General features: G+C 44.4%; 1 protein-coding gene across 1 annotated transcript in view; it reads right to left on the reverse strand.

Moving 5' to 3' along the window:
* Positions 1-767: 767 nt before the first annotated feature.
* LOC132394474 (IgGFc-binding protein-like) overlaps positions 768-20777 on the reverse strand; it is a 32673-nt gene continuing 12663 nt past the window's right edge. Inside the window, exons 5-8 of the mRNA XM_059970677.1 lie at positions 20451-20644; positions 16856-17223; positions 10720-10985; positions 768-1307 (exon numbers count right to left, since the gene is read on the reverse strand). Coding sequence (XP_059826660.1) covers positions 1168-1307; positions 10720-10985; positions 16856-17223; positions 20451-20644 — 968 coding nt within the window. The 3' untranslated portion in view covers positions 768-1167. The remainder of the gene's footprint in view (positions 1308-10719; positions 10986-16855; positions 17224-20450; positions 20645-20777) is intronic.

The raw sequence follows: 20777 nt of genomic DNA on the forward strand, positions 1-20777 counted from the left end.
CTTGATTAGCCAGGGCATCAAAGATATGGGGTGAAGGCAGGAGAGTGGGAATGACTGAAAGAATTGGATCAGTCTATGAGTGAGTGGTGGGGCAGATTCGATGGTCCAAATGGCCTACTTCTGCTCCTATATATTGTCTTATGGTGCTTTCAGGCTTTTGCATCTTCAGCCCCATGGGAGAGGGAGAAGAGAGAATGTTCGGGTGGGAGGGATCTTTGACTCAGTTGGCTGCATACCCAGGCAACCAAAAGTGTAGACAGAGTCCACGGAGAGGAGGGTGTTATTTGTGGTGTGCTCAGTTGTATCCACAACAGTTCTGGATAGAGCTCAGTACATTTCTGTAGCCTCAGTATATGTTGTAATAATGAACCAATTTACCAATTTATAATCTTATATGGCTAAGTGGTGTTATCTGGAATAAACTACAGTGTAAATACAGAACATTTTTGAAGGAACACTTTATTTGAAATTAGTAGAATACACCAGGAATTACTTTCAAGATTAAGACAATCAAGCCAATTGTTTCACCAAGTTCATAAGCAGCTGATCACTTTTATTAGCAACTAAGATACTTAAGATTTACTTTAATATTTCCCCTTTATTGTGAATACAAAAGCAACACCTTACATAATGCAAACACGAGGAAATCTGCACATGCTGGAAATTCAAGCAACACACACAAAATGCTGGTGGAACGCAGCAGGCCAGGCAGCATCTATAGGGAGAAGTACAGTCGACGTTTTGGGTCCTGATGAAGGGTCTCAGCCCGAAACGTCGACTGTAATACTTCCTATAGATGCTGCCTGGCCTGCTGCGTTCCACCAGCATTTTGTGTACATTACCTTACATAATGAATTGAATTAATTGATTATCAAAGTAGTCATGGTGGATAAGTGCCAATTGTCTACTAAAAAACAAAATCAGAATAATTCAACACGACACAAATGTATTAACAACACTCATGATTTTCACACTTTGCATCTTACATCATCGAAATTAGCTGGAACCCCGTATAGATTTGTCATTTGACAAGCAAACTTTAGGACAAAAACAGGTCAAATTTGAAATGGACGTAGTGTGCGGTCAACCTAAAACTAAGGAAAATATATGTTTTGCTTCCATTTACTCAAATGTTTTATTTTACCTAGATGAGATTGCAATAATCAGTCAGTTTTGCTTCAAGTAGTATTTTCTCTGAAGAACCAAAGCAGTGAGTAAACTCAGGCAAATAGCAGATAGAGCCCCAAACATATACATACTGTAACCAGCTTCTTTTCTTTCAGTACTGAGGCGCAGATCACGTTGTCCTGCACAAGAATAAGAGATGGAAATGAAAGGGCAGTTTTAGGTAAGCATATGTATGCAGATTTGTCTTGAAATGTCAAGTCTTGTGTGAAAATACATTAGGTTTCTCTCCAGTAATACTTTGCAAAATAACCAGTGACAGTTATGCATCTTTATCCCCAAGGCTGAAATATCAAATACTAGCAGGCATAGTTTCAAAGAGAGAGTGGAAAGTTTAAATGAGATGTATGATAGAAGAGAGTGGTTGATGCCTGGAATGTATTATCTGTGGTGATGGTAGAAGCAGATACAATATGGAGATTTAGATACTTTAACATAGGCCCAAGAATGTGTGGGAAATGGAGGTATATGGACAATGCTAGGTACAAATATTGTGTGTTAAAGACACTGAACTCTTCTATGTTTTAAGTTCTTTGATAAAGATTGACATTTAGACATGAGTGACTAAAATCAGTCGATCCAGGGATATGGGACATTTTAATCCAAATCGCCTGAAAGGAAGGTGCAGAGCAGATTCATCAGGATGTTGCCTAGGGTGGGAAATTTCAATTATGAAGAGAGTGGGGAGGTTGAATTTCGTTTTCTTGTAGCTGAGGAGGCTAAGGTTGGACATGGTGGAGGAGTCCAAACTGATGAGGGCATGAACAGAGTGGATGCTAGGCAATTCTTCTCCATCACAGGGATGTCAATGTTTAGGAGGAAACGGTGTAGAGGTCATTGGACTGTGGAGCACTTTGCCTGGAGGAGGCAGAGAATCTCACATTTTTCATCTGAACAAGCACTCGAACCACCAAGGCTGAGAAACGTACAGATCCATTTCTAATAAATGGGATCAGTATAGAGAGCCAACATGGACGTTGTGGACTGAAGGGCCCATTTCAGTGTTGTATAATTTCATGAAATTATGTAACGTGGGCTACACCCTCTCATCAACTTCACACCTCTTTGAAATCCGCGATGTAACTATTGATATATTCTGGGTTGGCGAAGTGCGTGTAAAAAGGCAAAATCAGTCCCTGGAAGTACAAAGTCATTGCGCTAGTTACTGTTATGATTTGCGACTCAGGTCTGGCAGTCTTATAAATGAACAGAATAATTAATATTTCTGAGGACAGTCAGACAATCGGAGTCTTTCCTAGAACGGTAATGTTAAATATCATAGGGCATAGTGTTAAGGTAAAAGGCGAAGAAGTTTAAAGGAGAAGGGGCAAGTTAATTGCACAGTAGATACTTATGATGGACTGCCAGGGAGGAATGGTGGGAGTAGAAGTGATAGTGGCTGTTGGACAGACATATGAGGAGGCAGGGGAGGAGGGATATGAACATGCAGATAGAATTAGTTCGATTGAACACAGATGTGTTGGGGTGAAGTGTCTGCTACTGTGCTCTACTGTACTGTTCTTTGTTCTATATTCTAGCTTCTCCTCCATTTCTTTTTGTGGTTTGGTGTTAGTTCCATTTGTTTAACTTTCCTGTAAATAATCCCAGTACATGGACTAGTCCTATTGCAGATCCTTATTGTTACTTGCCTTGATCTTAGTCTTTATTGATGAGTTGCCTCAATAAGTTCCATGTTGAAAACTTTAACATTTGACTTTAAAAGGCCAAACTATTTTTCCTGACGTAAATCAAACTAGGCATTGTGTTTTTGTGAGGGGGAGGTTGGCTCAACTTTCCCTCTAATAGGAACAGGGGTAGGACTGGCAGTGCAGGGGATGCAGGCTTACTACAGTCACAATATATGAGGAGGGAGAAAATCTGTTCATTTTGTCCCATGTGACTGATACACAAGGTTCTGTGCTCAGGAAAGATAAGTTCTTCTTAGATGGTCCACAAACATCTGTCCTTAAGGATGAGGTTATGGAGTACTTGGTGACACAGGACAAGATAGGACAAACTCAGCATGGTTTCCTTCAGGGAAAATCTTGCCTGATGAACCTGTTGGAATTCATGAGGAGATTACAAGTAGGATAGATAAAGGGGATGCAGTGGATGTTGTATATTTGGACTTTAAGAAGGCACACGCATGAATGAGGCTGTTACCAAGTTAAGAGCCCATGGTATTACAGGAAAGTTACTGGCATGGTTAGAGCATTGGTTGATTGTTAGGAGATAGTGAGTGGGAATAAATGGATCCTTTTCTGGTTGGCTGCCAGAGACTAGGGCTGTTCCACAGGGGTCGGTGTTGGTACAATTTTTTATGTTGTATGTTTGTACATAAATGATTTAGATAATGAAATAGATGGCTTTGTTGCCAAGTTTGCAGCTGATATGAAGGTTGGTGGAGGGGCAGGTAGTGTTGAGGAAACAGGTAGGATGCAGAAGGACTTAAGACAGATTTGGAGAATGAGCAAGAAAGTGGCAGATGAAATACAATGTTGGAAAATGCATGGTCATGCACTTTGATAGGAGGAATAAATGTGTTGACTATTTTCTAAATGGGGAGAAAATCCAAAAATCTGAGATGTAAAGGGACTTGGGAATCCTTGTGCAGAACACCCTGAAGGTTAACTTGCAGGGAGAGTTGGTGATGAGGACGGCAAATGCAACATTAGCATTGGTTTCAAGAGGTCAAGAATACAAGAGCAGGGATGTGATGCTGATGCTTTATAAGGCACTGGTGAGGGCTCACCTTGAAAATTCTGAACAGTTTTGGGTTCCTCATCTAAGAAAAGATGTGCTGGCATTGGAGAGGGTTCAGAGGAGATTCTCCAGGATGATTCCGGGAATTAAAGGGTTATCATATGGAGAACATTTGATAGCTCTGGGTCTGTACTTGCTGGAATTTAGAAGGATGAGGGGGGTTCTCATTGAGACCTTTTGAATGTTGAATGGCCTAGACAGAGTTGATGTGGAAAGGATGTTTCCCACGGTGGGGAAGTCTAGAACAAGAGGGCACAGCCTCAGGATAGAGTGGTGTCCATTTAAAACAGAGATGCAGAGAAATTTATTTAGACAAAGGGTGGTGAATTAGTGTAATTTATTATCACAGCCAGCTGTGGAGGCCAGGTCATTAGGGGTACTTAAGGCAGAGCTTGATTGGACTTGATTGGACTTGGCATCAAAGGTTACGGGAAGAAGGCCAGGCAGTGGGGCTGAGGAGGGGATAAAAGGATCAGGCATGGTTGAATGGTGGCGCAGACTCAATAGGCCATATGGCCTAATTCTGCTCCTATGTCTTATGGTCCTTCTCCTTGTCTATACATGACACATAGTGACCCTGTGATATATTTTGGGCCCAAGCATCAAGTGTTGCTTTGACTTGTCCATTCCAATACATTCCTTCCCCATCTCCATAATTCTACACCCTATGAACATGTGTCATTAACTCAAGACGGGTGAATGGAATTGGAAGGGTATGATTCACCAATGGTTACACAGGTGTGGTTGGACTGGCCATCAAGTTTGGGAAACAAATATGCCAGAATATTTAATTTTTAGTAATAATGTGATCAATGTAGCTTTGAATATGGTAAAGATTTCAGAGTGGAAAGATCCTGGTTTGGTAAATGAACTGGAATCAGTTTGGATGGACTACAGGTACAGAGAATATTTTTGGGAATTTTTGGGAGTTTCATATGGAATCAGCATGGAATCACCCCTTTCAATCTGACTTGTGTATGCTGACGAAGTTGCTTACAGGAGCTGGTCCCGTTTGCCTACATTTGGCCCAATCCCTCTTAACCTTTCCCACCTGCATCTAGATGTCTTATTGTACCCACCTCAACAATTTCTTCTGGCAGATTGTTCTGTGCACCCCTCACTTTCTCCATGCAAAATGACTTCCACTCAGCTCCACTTTAAATCTTTCCCTTTTCATCTTAAACCAGTGCCCTCTAGTTTTAGATTACCTTACCGTGCATAAGAGTGCGACCTTTCACCTAGACTTTGCCCCTCATTATTTTACAAACCTCTATGAAGTCACCAGTCAGCTTCTTACACTCCAGGGAATACAATCCCAGCCTACCCAATTTCTCTCTCTAATTGAAAACATACAATCCTGGTAATGTGATTGCCATGGGTTGTTACAACATAGAAACAGGCCCTTCAGCCCATTAAATCCATGCCAAACATCTAGAACTCTTTTACACTAATCTGTTGTATTCCCCCCACATTCCCATCAACTCCTCAGATACTCACCCACACGCTAGGGACAATTTACAGCGGCCATTTAACATGCCGGCCAATTGGGATGTGGGAGGAAACCAAATGAATACCACACTGAGAAGGTGGAAATTTCACACGGAAGCACCAGGTGTGGAACCTTGGTCACCCTGGGGTGTAACATGGTAGCTCTACCGCTGCACCATTCTGATACCATAAAAGCCCACAGGCAGTATAAATAATCCATGTTGCACTATAAAGCAGGGTATTAGAGGTAGATATTTCAAAGGCAATGCAGTAACTACAGGGGAAACCAGATTAGCAGTGAATGTGTGGAGGATGGATTTGTGGAATTTACCACAGACAAGTTTCTAGCACCAGAATGTTTATAAAGTAATAATGATGAGGATTTTAAATTCAATATGTTGAAGTATGTGTCCATGAAAAATTAAAATGGGAAAGAGTAATGTGACTGGCAGATGACAAGGAGCACAGGAGCTACAGCCTGTGGATGTAAATATGCTTATTATGAAGATACTGCTGCGCTGGCTGTCATCTGCACCTTCCAAGGTTTTCCCCGAATGTTGGACAATGGGAAATGTAATCCTGCTATTTGGGAGGAAATAGAGAAACAAGGAATTGTAGAAAGTTGCCAAAAGTAATGGCGATAATCCATTGGGGTGGCATGGTAGTGTAGAGGTTAGCACACGGTTCACAATCCCAGTGACCCAGGTTCAATTCCCACCGCTGCCTGTATGTCCTCCCCATGACTGCCTGGGTTTCCTGACACATTCCAAAGGCATACCGGTTGATAGGTTAGTTGGTCATCATAAATTGCCCCATGCACTGGATGTCTACTCCGTGCTGTACGTCAATAAAAAATACAAAATAGTCCAGAAATTGGGAAAAAAAATCAGTAAGAAGGAGAAGGGGAGGGAATGTGGAATTCATACATAGTCTGGTCAGCTGGATTCAAATTCCATGTTATATTACCAGTAGTGCAATGGGGTCCAAAGGCTTTATAATGCTTTGATCAGACTGCATTTGTTATATCCTGAACAATTTTGGGCTTCGTTGTTACTGGCCCTGGAGAGAATCTGGAGGAAGTTCACCAGAAAGGTCGAGGAAGGAAAGGTTTGACATATGAGGAGTATGCAGTGCCTCTGGTCCTGTACTGTGGAACTCAGGAGGAGGAGGTAGTGTTGCATTGAAAGCTACAGGACACCAAAAGGCCTGGATAGAGTGGATGCGATGAGGATGTTTCCAATAATGAGAGAGTCTGGAGTCCTAGGGAACAACCACAGAATAAAATAGTGTCTACTTCATAATGAGATGAGGGAGAATTTCTTCAGACAGTGGATAATGAACCCATGGAATCCATTACCACAGAAGCCAGTGGAAGCCAGGTCATAGGATGTACTTAAGCAGAGATTGATAGGCTCTGTATGGATAGGGGACAATGGGTCATAAATATTCCACACAGTAAATCCGTGGTATTTTCCATAATTCCCAGTCGTACAGCATTACTACTCCTGATACACCCTTACACTATTCCCAATTTGACTGCCCAGTATTCACTAATTCCTTGCATTGCAGCATCATTCACTCAATGCCTTTATCTGACTGGCCATCGCCCATAATCAATATCTTCCAATATTTACAGATGAATCATAGGCTTGGTATGCTCTGTTCAAGACCACACAGAATGGCAGATTATGGACGCAGCTCAATCCACCATGGAAACTGGCTTACCCTCCATGGACTCTTGTTGGTAAAACTTATTCTTGTGAGCAGAACAAGTGCTACAGCTGCCCCTACACCTCCTCCCTCACTACCATTCAGGAACCTAAGCAGTCCTTCCAGGTGAGATGACACTTTCCCTGTGAATCTGTTGGGGTCATACACTGTGTCTGGTGCTCCCGGTGTAGCCTCCTGTATATTGGTGAGACCCAATGTAGATTGGGAGACCACTTCTCAGAACGTCTACACTCTGTCTGCCAGAAAAAGTGGGATCTCCCAGTGGCCACCCATTTTAATTCCACTTCCCATTCCCATTCTAATATGTCCATCCATGGCCTCCTCCACTGTTGTGATGAGACCATACTTAGGTTGGAAGGGCAATAGTTTATATTCTGTTTGGGTAGCCTCCAACCTAATGGCATGAATGTCGATTTCTCAAACTTCCAGAAATGCCTCCCATCACCACCACTCTCCCCCTTTACTATTTCCCATCCCCTTTTCCCTCTCTCCCCTTTTACCTCCTTGCCCACCCATCACCTCCCTCTGGTGGTCCTCCCCCGCCCACCCCCTTTTCTTTCGTCTATGTCTCTGACTCTTTCACCAATCAACTTCCCAGCTTCATCCTTCCCCCTCAAATGGCAAATGGAATTTAATAGACAAGTGCAAGGCTTTGCACATTGGTTGACCATCCAGGGTAGGTCTTATACAGTGAATGGTAAGGCATAGAGGAGTACGGTAGATCAAAGGGATCTTGGAATACCGATACATAACTCCTTGAAGGTAGTGTCAGAGATAGATAGGATCGTAAAGAAAATGTTTGGCACATTGGCTTTCGTAAATCAATGTATTGAATACAAAAATGGGATGTTATGCTGAAGTTGCATAAGACGTTGATGAGGCGTAATTTGGAGTATTGTGTGCAGTTTTGTTCACATATTTACAGGAAAGATGTAAACAAGGTTGAAAGAGTGCAGGGAAAATTTAAAAATATGTGGCCAGGTCTGGAGGACCCAAGTTATAAGGAAAAATTGATTAGATTAGGACTGTATTCTTTAGAACAGAGAAGACTGAGAGGAGATTTGATAGAGGTATATAAAATTATGAAGTGGGTATAGATACGGTAAATGCAAGCAGACTTTTTCCACTGAGGTTGGATGGGACTATAACCAGGGGTCATGGGTTAAGGGTAAAAATTAAGAAGTTTAAGAAGAACATGAGGGAAAATTTCTTCTCACAGAGGGTCATGAGAGTGTGGAATGAGCTTTCAGCCCAAGTGGTGCATGCAAGGTGGTTTTCAAAGTTTAAGAGAAGTTTGGATAGGTACATGGATAGTAGGGATATGGAGGGCTACGGTCCCAGCACAGATCAATGGGAGTAGGCAGTTCCAGTGGTTTTCAGCATGGACTGGTTGGGCCAAAGTGTTTGTTTCTGTGCTGTACTTCTCTGTGACTCCAAACCGAAGTTCCATTCCACGATCATCACTCATTCTCCCCAGACCAGTCACCCATTTCCGCAGGACCCATTCTGGTAATAATCACCAGCTGTCCCTGGATTGGTGAATGGTTAAATGAAATTCGTAACTCGCTGTATTAGCACATGTTCTGAAGTACAGATGGAAACTTTTTTGCACGTCATTCATGCAGGTTCTTTAATTACAACTGTGGATTTAATTAGTACAAGAATAAACAATAAAGAATGCTGGATGCAGTCAGTCAATAAGTCCTGGTCATAATGAAGGAGATTGTGGGGTCAAGAGCCCATATTATCAGAAAAGAGGAATGTTCAATAGTCGGGACAGATGCTGCCCTGGTGGTACATATCTTCTGCCCTATGATGGGAAGGGGCATTCTTCACTCACGATCCAGTTCCACGATAAATGCTAGACTAGCTCCCAATTTTTCTTAGAGCAAGCCATACAGAACATATTGATCTCCTTTCCAAAGGAACTCCCCCACTCATCCCAAGCGGGTTGCCCACCAGAGCTGTGTGCTTTGTTAGGCCTGTTGTTTTTGATCATTTGTATAAACTTGTATGGGAGAGTTCAAGCCACGGTTAGTTTGCATGTCACACTAAGATAGATGGCATCACTGACAGTGAAGAGAGCTCCCAAAATTTATGGGAAATCTGGACTAGCTGTGTACATGGACCAGGAATGGCAAATGGTATCCAATCCAGTTAAGCTGCATATTGAGAAGTCAGGCCAGAGTACGAATTAATACAGAGAATGGTTGAGCCCTGGGGATTGCTGTAGAACAGGAGTGTAAGGGCACTTAAAGCTGTGACACAAGTAGAAAAGACAGTGAAAATGCCATTGGGCAAATTAGCCTGATCAGGCAGGTTACTGACTACCGATAAAGATTAGCTTTGTTTGTCACCTGCACATTGAAATATACAGAGAAATACGTTGCTTCCATTAAATGAAATGAGCGAGGATTTGCTGGGCAGCCCACGTGTCGCCATGCTTCTGGTGCCAATGGAGCGTGCCCACAACTCACTAACCCTAACGGTAAGGCCTTTGGGATGTCGGAGGAAACTGAGGCACCCAGAGGAAACACTCAGTCACAGGGACAATGTCCTTTCAGACAGAAGTGGAATGTTATATTGCAATTCTGTCATACCTCAGTGAGGCAGCACCTATGGATTGACCAAAGATTTGACTACCCCGTTGTAGGGAGAATGTCATTAAGCTGGAAAGAATGATGCAAAGATTCAAGGCTCTGACTTTGAGGGAGAGATGGGGCAGGGTCGGACTTTAATCCACAGATTGTAGACTGAGTGGTGACCTCATAGAGGTGAAAGAAAATCATGAGTGGCATAGATAGAGTGATGTCACACACTTTTTCCCAGGAAACAAAAACCAAGATCTAGGGGGCAAGGTTTAAGGTGAAAGGGGGAAGATTTATAAGACACCTGCCGGTGTCATTTTCAATAAATGGATGTGGGATGAACTGTCAGAAGAAATGGAAGAGGGGGTACAATAACAACTAAGGGACACTTGATTTGGCATGTGGATACAAAAGATTTGGGGGATATGGGCCAGACGTAGGGTCCTAGACCAACAGAACAGTTTCAGACTGATGAACAGAACACTTGGGCCAAAAGGCCTGTTTATATGCTGCATGATTTCAGTAATCTTTCCCAGCAGTCTTGGATGGGTGATTTATCACTCCCAGGTCCCCATCCCCACCAGTCTCGGTGGGTCACCTATCACTCTGGCAAAACTGCCCCACCACTCCTAGATGATTCACTCATTACTGCAGGACTCCCTCCAACTAGACCCGGAAACTCTCCACACCCAGTACCGGCCCCCTCCCACCGCTCTCCGTTCACTCACCTAGCTCAATTCCGCCCGTTGCTTCGTGGCACCCTGTGAGCGGCTCCCCCCCGCTCGGAGACGGCGAGCCCCAGAGACCCACCCACCTGTCGGCCGCAGCGCTCGCACCCTGCGCCGTTTGTGCCCCCTCATGTGGCCTCGCTCGAATCTCTGAGGCCTCTGGGTCAGGGAAAGTATCCAAGAACGGACGGTCCCGCGCCTCCCGCCCCCACGGGGTGAGGAACAAAGTTACGCACCCAGCCGGCTGGTGGAGAAGACCACGGGACCCTGCGAGAGATGGGCGGCCTTGTCATTCCGCCAGTGGGCCTGGAGCGCCCTCTTCCTCCGCGATGGGATGCAGCCCTTCTCACAGCGGCTGGGCGACGAGCTGGTGTGGCAGAGCACCAGATCGCAGAAGATGTAGACCTGCGGAAAGTTCTCGAACTTGAACACGTGGAAGCTGAAGCGCTGCTTTCTTGTGTCACTGGTTTCGTGCCGCCTAAATGTCAGGTCCTGGATGCAACTGGAACAACAAGGAGATGGAGCCCAGTGTTAGACCCAGCTGGAACACAAGGAGGGGAGGCCCCGTGTTGGCTCAGTTGGAACACAAGGAGAGGGAGTCCACGTTTAGGCTCACGGCCCCACACGTTTTAAATGTTGATTTGAGTTCCCATGGGGCTGTGGTTGGGTGAGGGTTGCCCTCTTTCTTTGCTTTTCTGGCAGAGTGCTGAGAGGGGAAAGATTTAATAGGAAATAGCTCAAGGATTACTCTGTATATGAAACAATCTGGCAGGAGATGTGGTTGAGAAAGGTACATTAACACCGTTTAAAGGAAAGTCAGGCAGGTACATGGATTGGCAAGGTTTATCAGGTTATGGGACAAACACTGGTAATGGGGAATTGCTTTGATGGGTACTTTGCATGCCTGGAACAGGTCGGCTGAATGGCTGGTTCTCAAGCTGTAGGACTCGATGACTCTGTAGCATCGGATTGAATAACCAGTTGAGCCTGTGAGCAGATTCAAATTCAAAATAGTACAGGCTGGTGAAGAAACAACCTGGTCTACAATCAGGATACTTGAGTATGAAGGGCTGGGACAGATTGTGGTGTATTTTTATGGCCTCTTATAATAAAGATGTCATTAAGCTGGAACGAGTAGGACGGAGCTTTTTGACGATGCTGCCTGGACCTTAAGGGACTAAGTTATAGAGAGAGGTTGGACGCTTTATTCTTTGGAGTGTTGGTGACTGGGAGATAGCCTTACTGAGGTCTAATGAGTGTCACAGTTAAAATACACAGTCTTTTTTTCCCCAGAGAAAAATAGTAAACAGTCACACTATACAGTAATGAAAAATACAGTAGTGAATGCAATGACAGGCACAAAGCAGCAGAATGGTGCAAATCTGAAATAGTGCAAAGAGAAATGCTGAGGTGACAATAATGGAATAACTGTGATAGGTAGAGCTGAAACTGAGAACATGGCACCACCACCAGAAATGTAGAAGGTGAATTGTTCAGGAGTCCACTGTCAATTCCAGGCACCTTACTACAGGAAAGATACGGTTAAGCCCGATGTTGGTATGTTGGTATCCTCTTTTATATTAGTAGTTAGAATACAAAAAAAAGATTTTTCCCAAATATATAAACAGTAAAAATGAGAAAATATCGGACGCGGTAAAATAGTGCTGGAGAGGTAGTAATGGACAACAAAGAAACAGTGTGGAAGTGGCAGGTGGAATTGAGTGTCCGGAAGTGTACAGTCATGCATTTTGGTACAAGGAATCAAAGTGTAGTCTATTTTCCAGCTGGAAAGGAAATCCAAAAATCAGATCCTCATACAGGATGGCCTAAAGGTTAACTTACGGATTGAGGCAGGATGAGTCATTAGTAAGGGAACCAAATACAAGGTTAGCATTCATTTTGAGATGGGCGGAATACAAACTCATGGAGATATTGCAGAAGCTTTAGCTCTATTAGTCATCGGTTAGACCACACTTAGAGTATTGTAAGCAGTTTTGAGCCCTTGTCTAACAGATGATGTGCATTAGAGAGCATCTGGTGGGGGGTGGGGGGATGATCGGAATGATTCCGGGAATGAAATGAAATTAATGGATGAGAAATGTTTGAACTCACTGGAGTTTAGAAGAATCAGAAGGAATCTCATTGAAACATAGCGAGTACTGAAAGGCCTTCTAGATAGAGTGGATGTGGAGAGGATGTTTCCTATAGTGGGGGAGTCTAGGATCAGAGGGCACAGCCTCAGAATAGATGGACGTCTACTTAGAACAGAGGTAAGGAGGAATTTCTTTAGCCAGAGGTTAATGTATCTGTGGAACTTCTTGTCACAGGTGGCTGTGGTGGCCAAGAGTTAGATAGGTTCTTAATTAATAAGAGTGTCATAGGCTACAGGGAGAAGGCAGGAGAATGCGGTTGAGTGGAATAATAAATCAGCCATGGTGGAATCACAGAACCAACTCAATGGGCTGAATAGCCTACTAATGCTCCTGTGTCTTATGGTTTTGTGGGCTTAATTAACCAGGATCAAGTCAGTCAAGTTCTTATTAAAGGTACAGCAGCCAAGTGACCAGCTCATCAGTTGGTGTCACATTGACGGGAATGTTTTGCATCTTAGACTTTGAGTGTGTCTCAGGCTGTCTGTTATTTCACCGTTTTGCAGTTTACTCTATAAGTATTAACAGGTATGCAGTTTCACATAAAGTGCAAATGGTGTCTGCAATGAGCTACCAGAGGAGGTAGGGGAAGCAGGAACTGTAACCATGTTTAAGAGGCATCTGGATGGGTACTTGAATGAGCAGGGCACACAGGGATAGGGAATTAATGCAAACAACTATGATTAGGATAGATCAACATGAGGGCCATCATTAAGATTGTGGGCAGAAAGGCCTCTGTACTCTTTACAACTGTGTGACTCTAACTCCATTCTCTTACCATGCACAGACCCTGTCTGTCAATTAACCTGACTACTAGTGCTCATTGTTACTAAACCCTGTGAAGATCAGTACTTGCTCCAATAATTAGTACATGCTGGTTTAAAACCATCTGGAATATTATATGAAATACCATATTTATTTCACCAGATAAGTATTAGTACCACACAGGTGAGGTATTGGTGTGTTCCAGTAAGGCTGTAATAATCTGGTAATACAAGAGAGTGCAGCTAATGGAATCTGGAGCCATGCACAAAATGCTGGAGTCACTCAGCAGGGCAGGGAGCACCCGTGGAGGGAAATGGACAGTAAACAGTTCAGGTCGTGACCCTCCATCTGGACTGCTCATCCCGAAATGCCAACTGTTCATATCCCTCAGCAGATGCTGCAAACCTGCTGAGTGTCTCTGATAACCTGGCATCCAATTGTTCAGCCGTTCTGATAGTTTGGCATCTGAGTGGCCCGTTAGTTCAGTCAGTCCCTATTGGTTCAGAACATGGGCGGGAGTCTGGATTGAGTATAGGGCATAGAGTACAGAATACAGAATGCAGATTGCGGTAATCAGGATATAGAATGATACAGGATGGGAACAAGCTCTTCAACCCACATTGTTGTTCTGAATTAATTTGTTTCGTTTTCTCATGGCTATCCCTCGAGGTCAAGGATAATGGTCTTCATTCTGTTTATCTATTTATGGACTCAGTGGCTTTTGAGTCCAATCTTGGCTTTGAAAGTTCTTCAAGTTCTTCTAGAAGTAGAACTTTCGATCCCCAATTCGATTTGGAGAGAAGATGGGGCTCTTTTGCCAAATATTATCTTCTCCTATCATTTCGTATTTTCCCCTTCCCCCACTACTTTCAAATCTCTTAGTATCTGTCTCTTCAGTTAGTCCTGACGAAGGGTCTCGGCCCGAAACATCGACAGTGCTTCTCCCTATAGATGTTGACAGGCCTGCTGTGTTCCACCAGCATTTTGTGTGTGTGTCATTTAATTTGAATTATTTTATATGGTTTCCTTCCAATCTTATTCCATATATACATGAATTGGCAGTTGATGATACTTTTATATATATATATAGATAGATAGATAGATAGATGATGGTAAGACATATTGCTCCGGGGGTTGATTCCGAATGGGCTTTTTCCCCTTTTTTTGTAGTCAGTGGGTTTTTTCTTCTTAATTAATTGGGGTTCTCTTTTTTTCCCTTTTCTTTATATATATATTTTTTTTCATTTTCATGTATTACGATCAGCTTTTTTTCTTCTCAGCTTTATTAATTGTGTATATATATATATATATATAAATTTGTTGAAGTTTTGTATCATTTTATAGCTGTAAAAGATTATGTACCAATAACAAGATTCTAAAAATGAAAAATGAAAGTTCTTCCGCATGCTCGAGCTTCGGTTATTTCTGCCTTTCTTTTCGTTTTCTTCTCTTTTCTTCTAATTCTGCACATCTGTTGGCTTCGAAAGTTGCTGTTCCTTCTGGGATGATGATTTGCCAGCGTTTCCTGTCCTTGGCATTGGTTTCCCAATTGTTGATGTCGATGTTACATTTCTTCATGCTGGCTTTTAAGATGTCTTTGAATCTCTTCTGTTGCCCGCCTCTTTTACGTTTGCTTTCTTTAAGCTGGGAGTAGAAGATTTGTTTCGGCAGACGTTCGTCTTTCATCCGAACAATGACCGCTCCATTTTAGTTGGTACTTGATGACGTAGGCTTCAATGCTTGTTGTTTTTGCCTCATTTAGCACGCTGACGTTGGTTCTTCTGTCTTCCCAGCTGTGCGGCTTTCTGATGCATTCGGGAGCGTGGGGATCACCCCTGCTTTGTACACTATCTGAATAAATTAAACTAACTAATGACACATAATCCCATCTACCTACACAGGGTCCATATCCCTCCAATCCCTGCCGATTGTTTTCTCAAATTCTAATTGTGTTCTTTCTTGCTAAAATGTGCATAATTCATATTTCTATGTTTTTATTCACAATCCTGCCTCAAGGAAGCTTTTCGCTTGCACCGATGCATAATTGTGTCCTCTCGCTCGGCACTCTCCCACTGGTGAAACATCTCAACATCTACGCGTCCCCCACCTCAGGATCTTCTAAAACACAAATCGTACGAGTATGGAAAACTAATACTTCAGCAGATCCCATGAGACTTCAGCCCAGCATTGATTCCAGAAGAGAGATACGAAAGGAGTAAGTATATCGTTGATGGCAGGACGTAAACAGTATTGATAAACGGAGATACCCTGAAGTCCGAGTTCTTAATTCACTAACAAGAGTCATGTAAATAGATAGGGTGGTAAAGGAGCCCCGCTTAAATGAAATGCCATCAAGGCGTAGCGGTTAACGTGACTAGGGTATCGGAGAACTTAGTTCAATTCTCGCGTTGTCAGTACGTCTTTCCTGCGGGATGCGTAGGATTTCTCCCACTCTTTGATTTTTTTATATTAAATTAGGGTTTAATCGTTGCAGGGCGGTCCGTCTCGCTACGTACATTAAAAATACATAAATAGGCACGTAATGTTGCAGCTGCATAGAACGTCCAGTGTTGTGTATTCTGTGGGATTCTGCTTGTCCCTTTATACTGTAGAACGGAATAAGAGGATTTGAAGATGGTGCAGAAGACGGTGGCTTGCCTGGAAACGGTCCAGATTCAAGAGTTTCAGCTGTATGAGGAGAGGCCAGACAAGCTCCGGTTGGTATATTTTTCTGGAGCATGAGAGACGAAGAAGAGAGCTAATAGAAGTTTATAATGTTATGAAAGGAAGATATAGGCAGAACACCAGCTTAGGGAAGTACTAGTGAAGATAAGTAAAGTGAAGTTTCCGGATTAGGATTGCCAGACTGGGTAACAGCTCCTTCTCCCAGGATGAATACTCCCCTCCCACCGAACTCCCGTCACTGGGACAGCAAGCTCTGTACTGTTTACGGTTTACATGTGCTCCGCACTTCATGTGCATTTTGAATTATATTCTTAACTTATTTGATGTAATATTTTGTTTTACGTGCTGTGTGTGATATGTGTATTGTGCGTGGTCCGGAGGAACGTTGTTTTGTCTGGCTGTATAAATGTACAATCAGGCGACCATAAACTTGAACTGCAAGCACTAGTGGACATTTACTCTAAAAACAGGAACTTCCCCCAAGTCATCAATTAAAATCTCCACCCATTAACCCACCCCTCCACAACTACATACTCATCACTTCGCCCTGCATTATGTAACAGTCAGTCTGTGTGTAAAACAGTTGTCTTTGTACATCGTCCTGCACACTGTTTTTTATAGAATTGTTTTACAGTTATTTATCGTGTTTTCTGTGCTGCATCGGATCCAGGGAAACAATCATTTAGTTCTCCTTTTCTCCTTTTTTGGCTCCTCTACTGCGCTGTTCTAAATTCCATGTTATAACTGCACAATATTAGTCAACAGTAATTACCCGTTTTGAATTATGGTGTATGGTACTTTGTTGGTGTTCAGCGAGGGTATGGACACGCAGGTGTCCGTGAAGATCTGTACTCCCGTGTCAGTTGTCTCGGCCTCCATCTGAACGAACAACGTCCCGTTCAGTTCAACTTGGTAAGGGAATTGCAGCACTGGGTCGTCGTAGTTTATTGAGCGGAACAGCTTAAAGGATACGTTGTAGTGTCCGAACCGAAGCAGGTGATTGGTCTGCAGCATAAATCCCATCCTGACGCTTTCGTTCACTGCCATCTCGCATTTCAGTTCGATCTCCAGCCGGTGAACTGAGGTACTTGGGACACTTCCGTAAATGGTGTTGATGTAGATTATCTTCCCAGTCTCGTTCTGTGACAACAATATATTGAATATAGTTAATTTTACACAAATGGTTATTAATAGCTTTGCCTTAAGTCTTTAGATAGAATTTCTCTAATTAGTCACTGGCCTAGTGGTAATCGTAATGGCTTCCCATTGTGTTTGCAATAGGGTAGAGGTGAGAATGCTGTATGGAGCAGTGCGTCCCCTATTGTCAGGTTTCACACCACGGCTTCTATAGAGATTTACTCTTGCTTGAGCTTAGCTCCAGTGTTCGTGAAGTCGTAGAGACACACAGCACAGAAAGAGGCCACAAACAAGCTGGATGAACTCAGCAGGTTGGGCAGCATCCGTTGAAAGGAGCAGTCAACGTTTCGGGCCGAGACCCTTCGTCAGGACTTTCAACGGATGCTGCCCGACCTGCTGAGTTCATCCAGCTTTTTTGTACGTCTTGATTTGACCACAGCATCTGCAGTGTACTTTGTGTTTACAGGAAGAAGCCATTTGCCCACCAGTTCCATACCGACCATCAACCGTCCTTTCGCCCTGAGTACTCCCCAAATTCGGATAAACTACCCCATATTCTACCATGACCTATTCTTCCCCATCAACTTCCTCCTCTCCCTCTGATTCCACCTCTCACCTACAAACCCTGGGACAATTGACAGCGGCCAATTAACCTACAAGCCTGCACGAACTGGAACGTGCGGGAAACCGGAACACCCCGGGAGAAGACGTAGTCACAGGGAGAACGCAGGCCCAGATGGAGGTCGGGATCAAACCGGTGCCTCCGGAACTGTGAGGCAGCCACCGTTTGGCCTTTTTCCGTGCTGTCGGGCCCCGTGAATCCAAGTCCGTGGGTCCACCATCAGCGCACTCCAGCAGCCCACTCGGATCCCTCATCCAGACAGGGTGAAAGTCTTGAACTGACCTGCCACTGCCATCGCAGGAGCACCTTCGCCCAGAAGGAATTCGTCTTGACCTTCCAGGCATTGAGCAACGAAGACCAGGTTTGCCAGCCGCTGCGCATGCTCGGTATCTCCCCCTTCTCCTACCTGCTTCCATCCGTCCATCACCCACACAGTTTACTAGGTCTCCTGACCCAGCTCATTCCACATGCTCACCTTCCCCCTTACTTGGTTCCTACTATCACCTTCTGTACTTATCGGATTCAGCATCGGCAGCCTCTTGTGCCTCTGCTTATCCCCTTCAAGCTTCTTGTCTCTTACTTCCCCCTTCCCACCCCTACTAGGGTCTCCTGTGCCTTTACAATCTAATTCCCTTTTCTCCTCCTTCTTACCTGAGCCCACCTCTAACCCACCGGCCGCTGTCTCCCAAGTCCATCCCTCCCTCACCTCGCTCCATCTGCCCTTTCCCTCCCTCCACAACTGGATCTGCCGGATCTGACTCCCCTCTCCCTCTCACCTCTTTATAGCAGCAAGTTCCCTTCCAAACTCCGAAGTAAAGTCCACATCCTACACGTCAGTCACCCATCTCACTCCGCAGATGCTGGCTGACCAGCTGAGTTCCTCCGGCACCGTTTTATTTTGCCTCACTAAATTCAATATCGCCATCAAACTGCCCAACATTAGGTAACCTGTCCTGTCTTTCTCTATATATCAGAATCAGCCATTGCTGTCATGGCTTTAGCTCATCTCCTCTTTCTTTGCCAATACGGTCTGTCTTGTTGGGCATGCGGTATGGAACAGCCTTGTGACGAGCAATATATTATGCAAAGCAGCATGAAGTGATCCAAACTGATGTTAACTGACATGGTCTCGCATTCCTGAACTTCTACTCGATCCAGCCTGAAATCTAAATTGCTTTCTCTCTTTCCCGGTACTGTTAGGGAATCATAGCGTAAAACAGCACCGAAGCAGGCCTTTCAGCCCAACAGGTCCAGACCAGCAACGGCATCCTCCCTGCAAGTCCTAGTTCGGGCCATAACTCTCCAATACCTTCCCCTCCATATAACTATCGAAATGCGTCTTAAGTGCTGCAATTATGCATGTCCCCAGCTACATATGAAATATTCCAGACGGGAAACATTCACCGATTTTCCTTCTGCAGATGTTGCCAGATCTGTATGGTGCTTACCAAGTTAAGAGCCCATGGTATTAGGGAAAGTTAATAACATGGTCAGAGCATGGACTGATTGGAAGAGGGCAACGAGTGGGAATCAAAGGATTTTTGTTTGGTTGGCTGCCAGTGACGTGATGTTCCACGGGGGCCGGTGTAGGGACCACTTCTTTTTATGTCATCCAGATGATGAGATTGGTGGCTTTTTTCCAAGACCGGTGGCGGGGCAGGTAGTGTTCAGGAAACAGGTAAGATGCAGAAAGACAGAATAGGAGAATGGGCAAGGGAGTGGCAAATGAAATATAATGTTAGTAGGAGAAATAAATGTGTGGACTATTTTCTGATTAGGGAGAAAATCCAAAAATCTGAGATGCAAAGGGACTTGGGAGTCCTTGTGCAGAACACCCTGAAGGTTAACTTACAGGTTGAATCAGTGGTGAGGAAGGTAAATGCAATGTTAGCATTTATTTCAAGAGGTCTAGAATACAAGAGCAGGGATGTGATGCTGAGGCTTTATAAGGCACTGGTGAGGCCTCACCTTGAGTATTGTGAACAGTTTTGGGCTCCTCATCTTAGAACAGATGTGCTGGCATTGGAGAGGGTCCAGAGGAGGTTCACAAGGACGATTCCAGGAATGAAAGGGTTATCATACGAGGAACATTTGATGACTCTGGGTCTGTACTCACTGGAATTCAGAAGGATGAGGGGAATCTCATTGAACCCGTTCGAATGGTGAAAAGCCTAGACAGAGTAGATGTGGAAAGGATGTTTCCCATGGTGGGTGAGTCTAGGACAAGAGGGCACAGCCTCAGGATAGAGGGGCGTCCATTCCAAGCAGAGATGCGGAGAAATTTCTTTAGCCAGGGGGTGGTGAATTTGTGGAATTTGTTGCCAGCTGCAGCTGTGAAGGCCAGGTCGTTTAAGGCAGAGATTGATAGGTTCTTGATCGGACGTGGCATCAAAGGTTACAGGGAGAAGGCCGGGATATGTGGCTGAGGAGGGGAAAAAAGGATCAGCCATGATTGAATGGCCTGAATTTGCTCCTATGCCTATGGTCTTATGTTCTCGGCGTTTGCTGTGCATTGTTAAGTACCCCGTTAGACCCCCGGTTGCCGTCACCCGCTTGCCCGGTACTGCGCGCGGATGGAGCCGCTCCCATTGACTGGCAGGCCGCTTACGCTGATCGTGGTCCCGCAGGAGTTAAACGGAGCCGTGATGACCACCCAGTTCTCGTCCCGCTGGCGGGCCTTGCAGGTCGGGTCGATGAGATGCAGGTCGGTGAGGGCTACCCCAGCGCTGCTGAGCACGCTGGACGGGAAGGTGTACTCAGCCGCCTGCGACATGCAGGTGAACGACGCCGACTTCCTAAGGTCTGGAGCAAAGGAAGATCCTGAAGTTATTTAGTTTGGCGGTGATATCCGGCGCTCGGAAAACAAGGTAAACTAAGTGCAGACACCAAATAAGCCATTTCATCGACTCTCCCACACATGGTAGAAACAGCATAG

Source organism: Hypanus sabinus, chromosome 5, assembly GCF_030144855.1.
Source record: "Hypanus sabinus isolate sHypSab1 chromosome 5, sHypSab1.hap1, whole genome shotgun sequence".
Classification (NCBI taxonomy): Eukaryota; Metazoa; Chordata; class Chondrichthyes; order Myliobatiformes; family Dasyatidae; genus Hypanus; species Hypanus sabinus.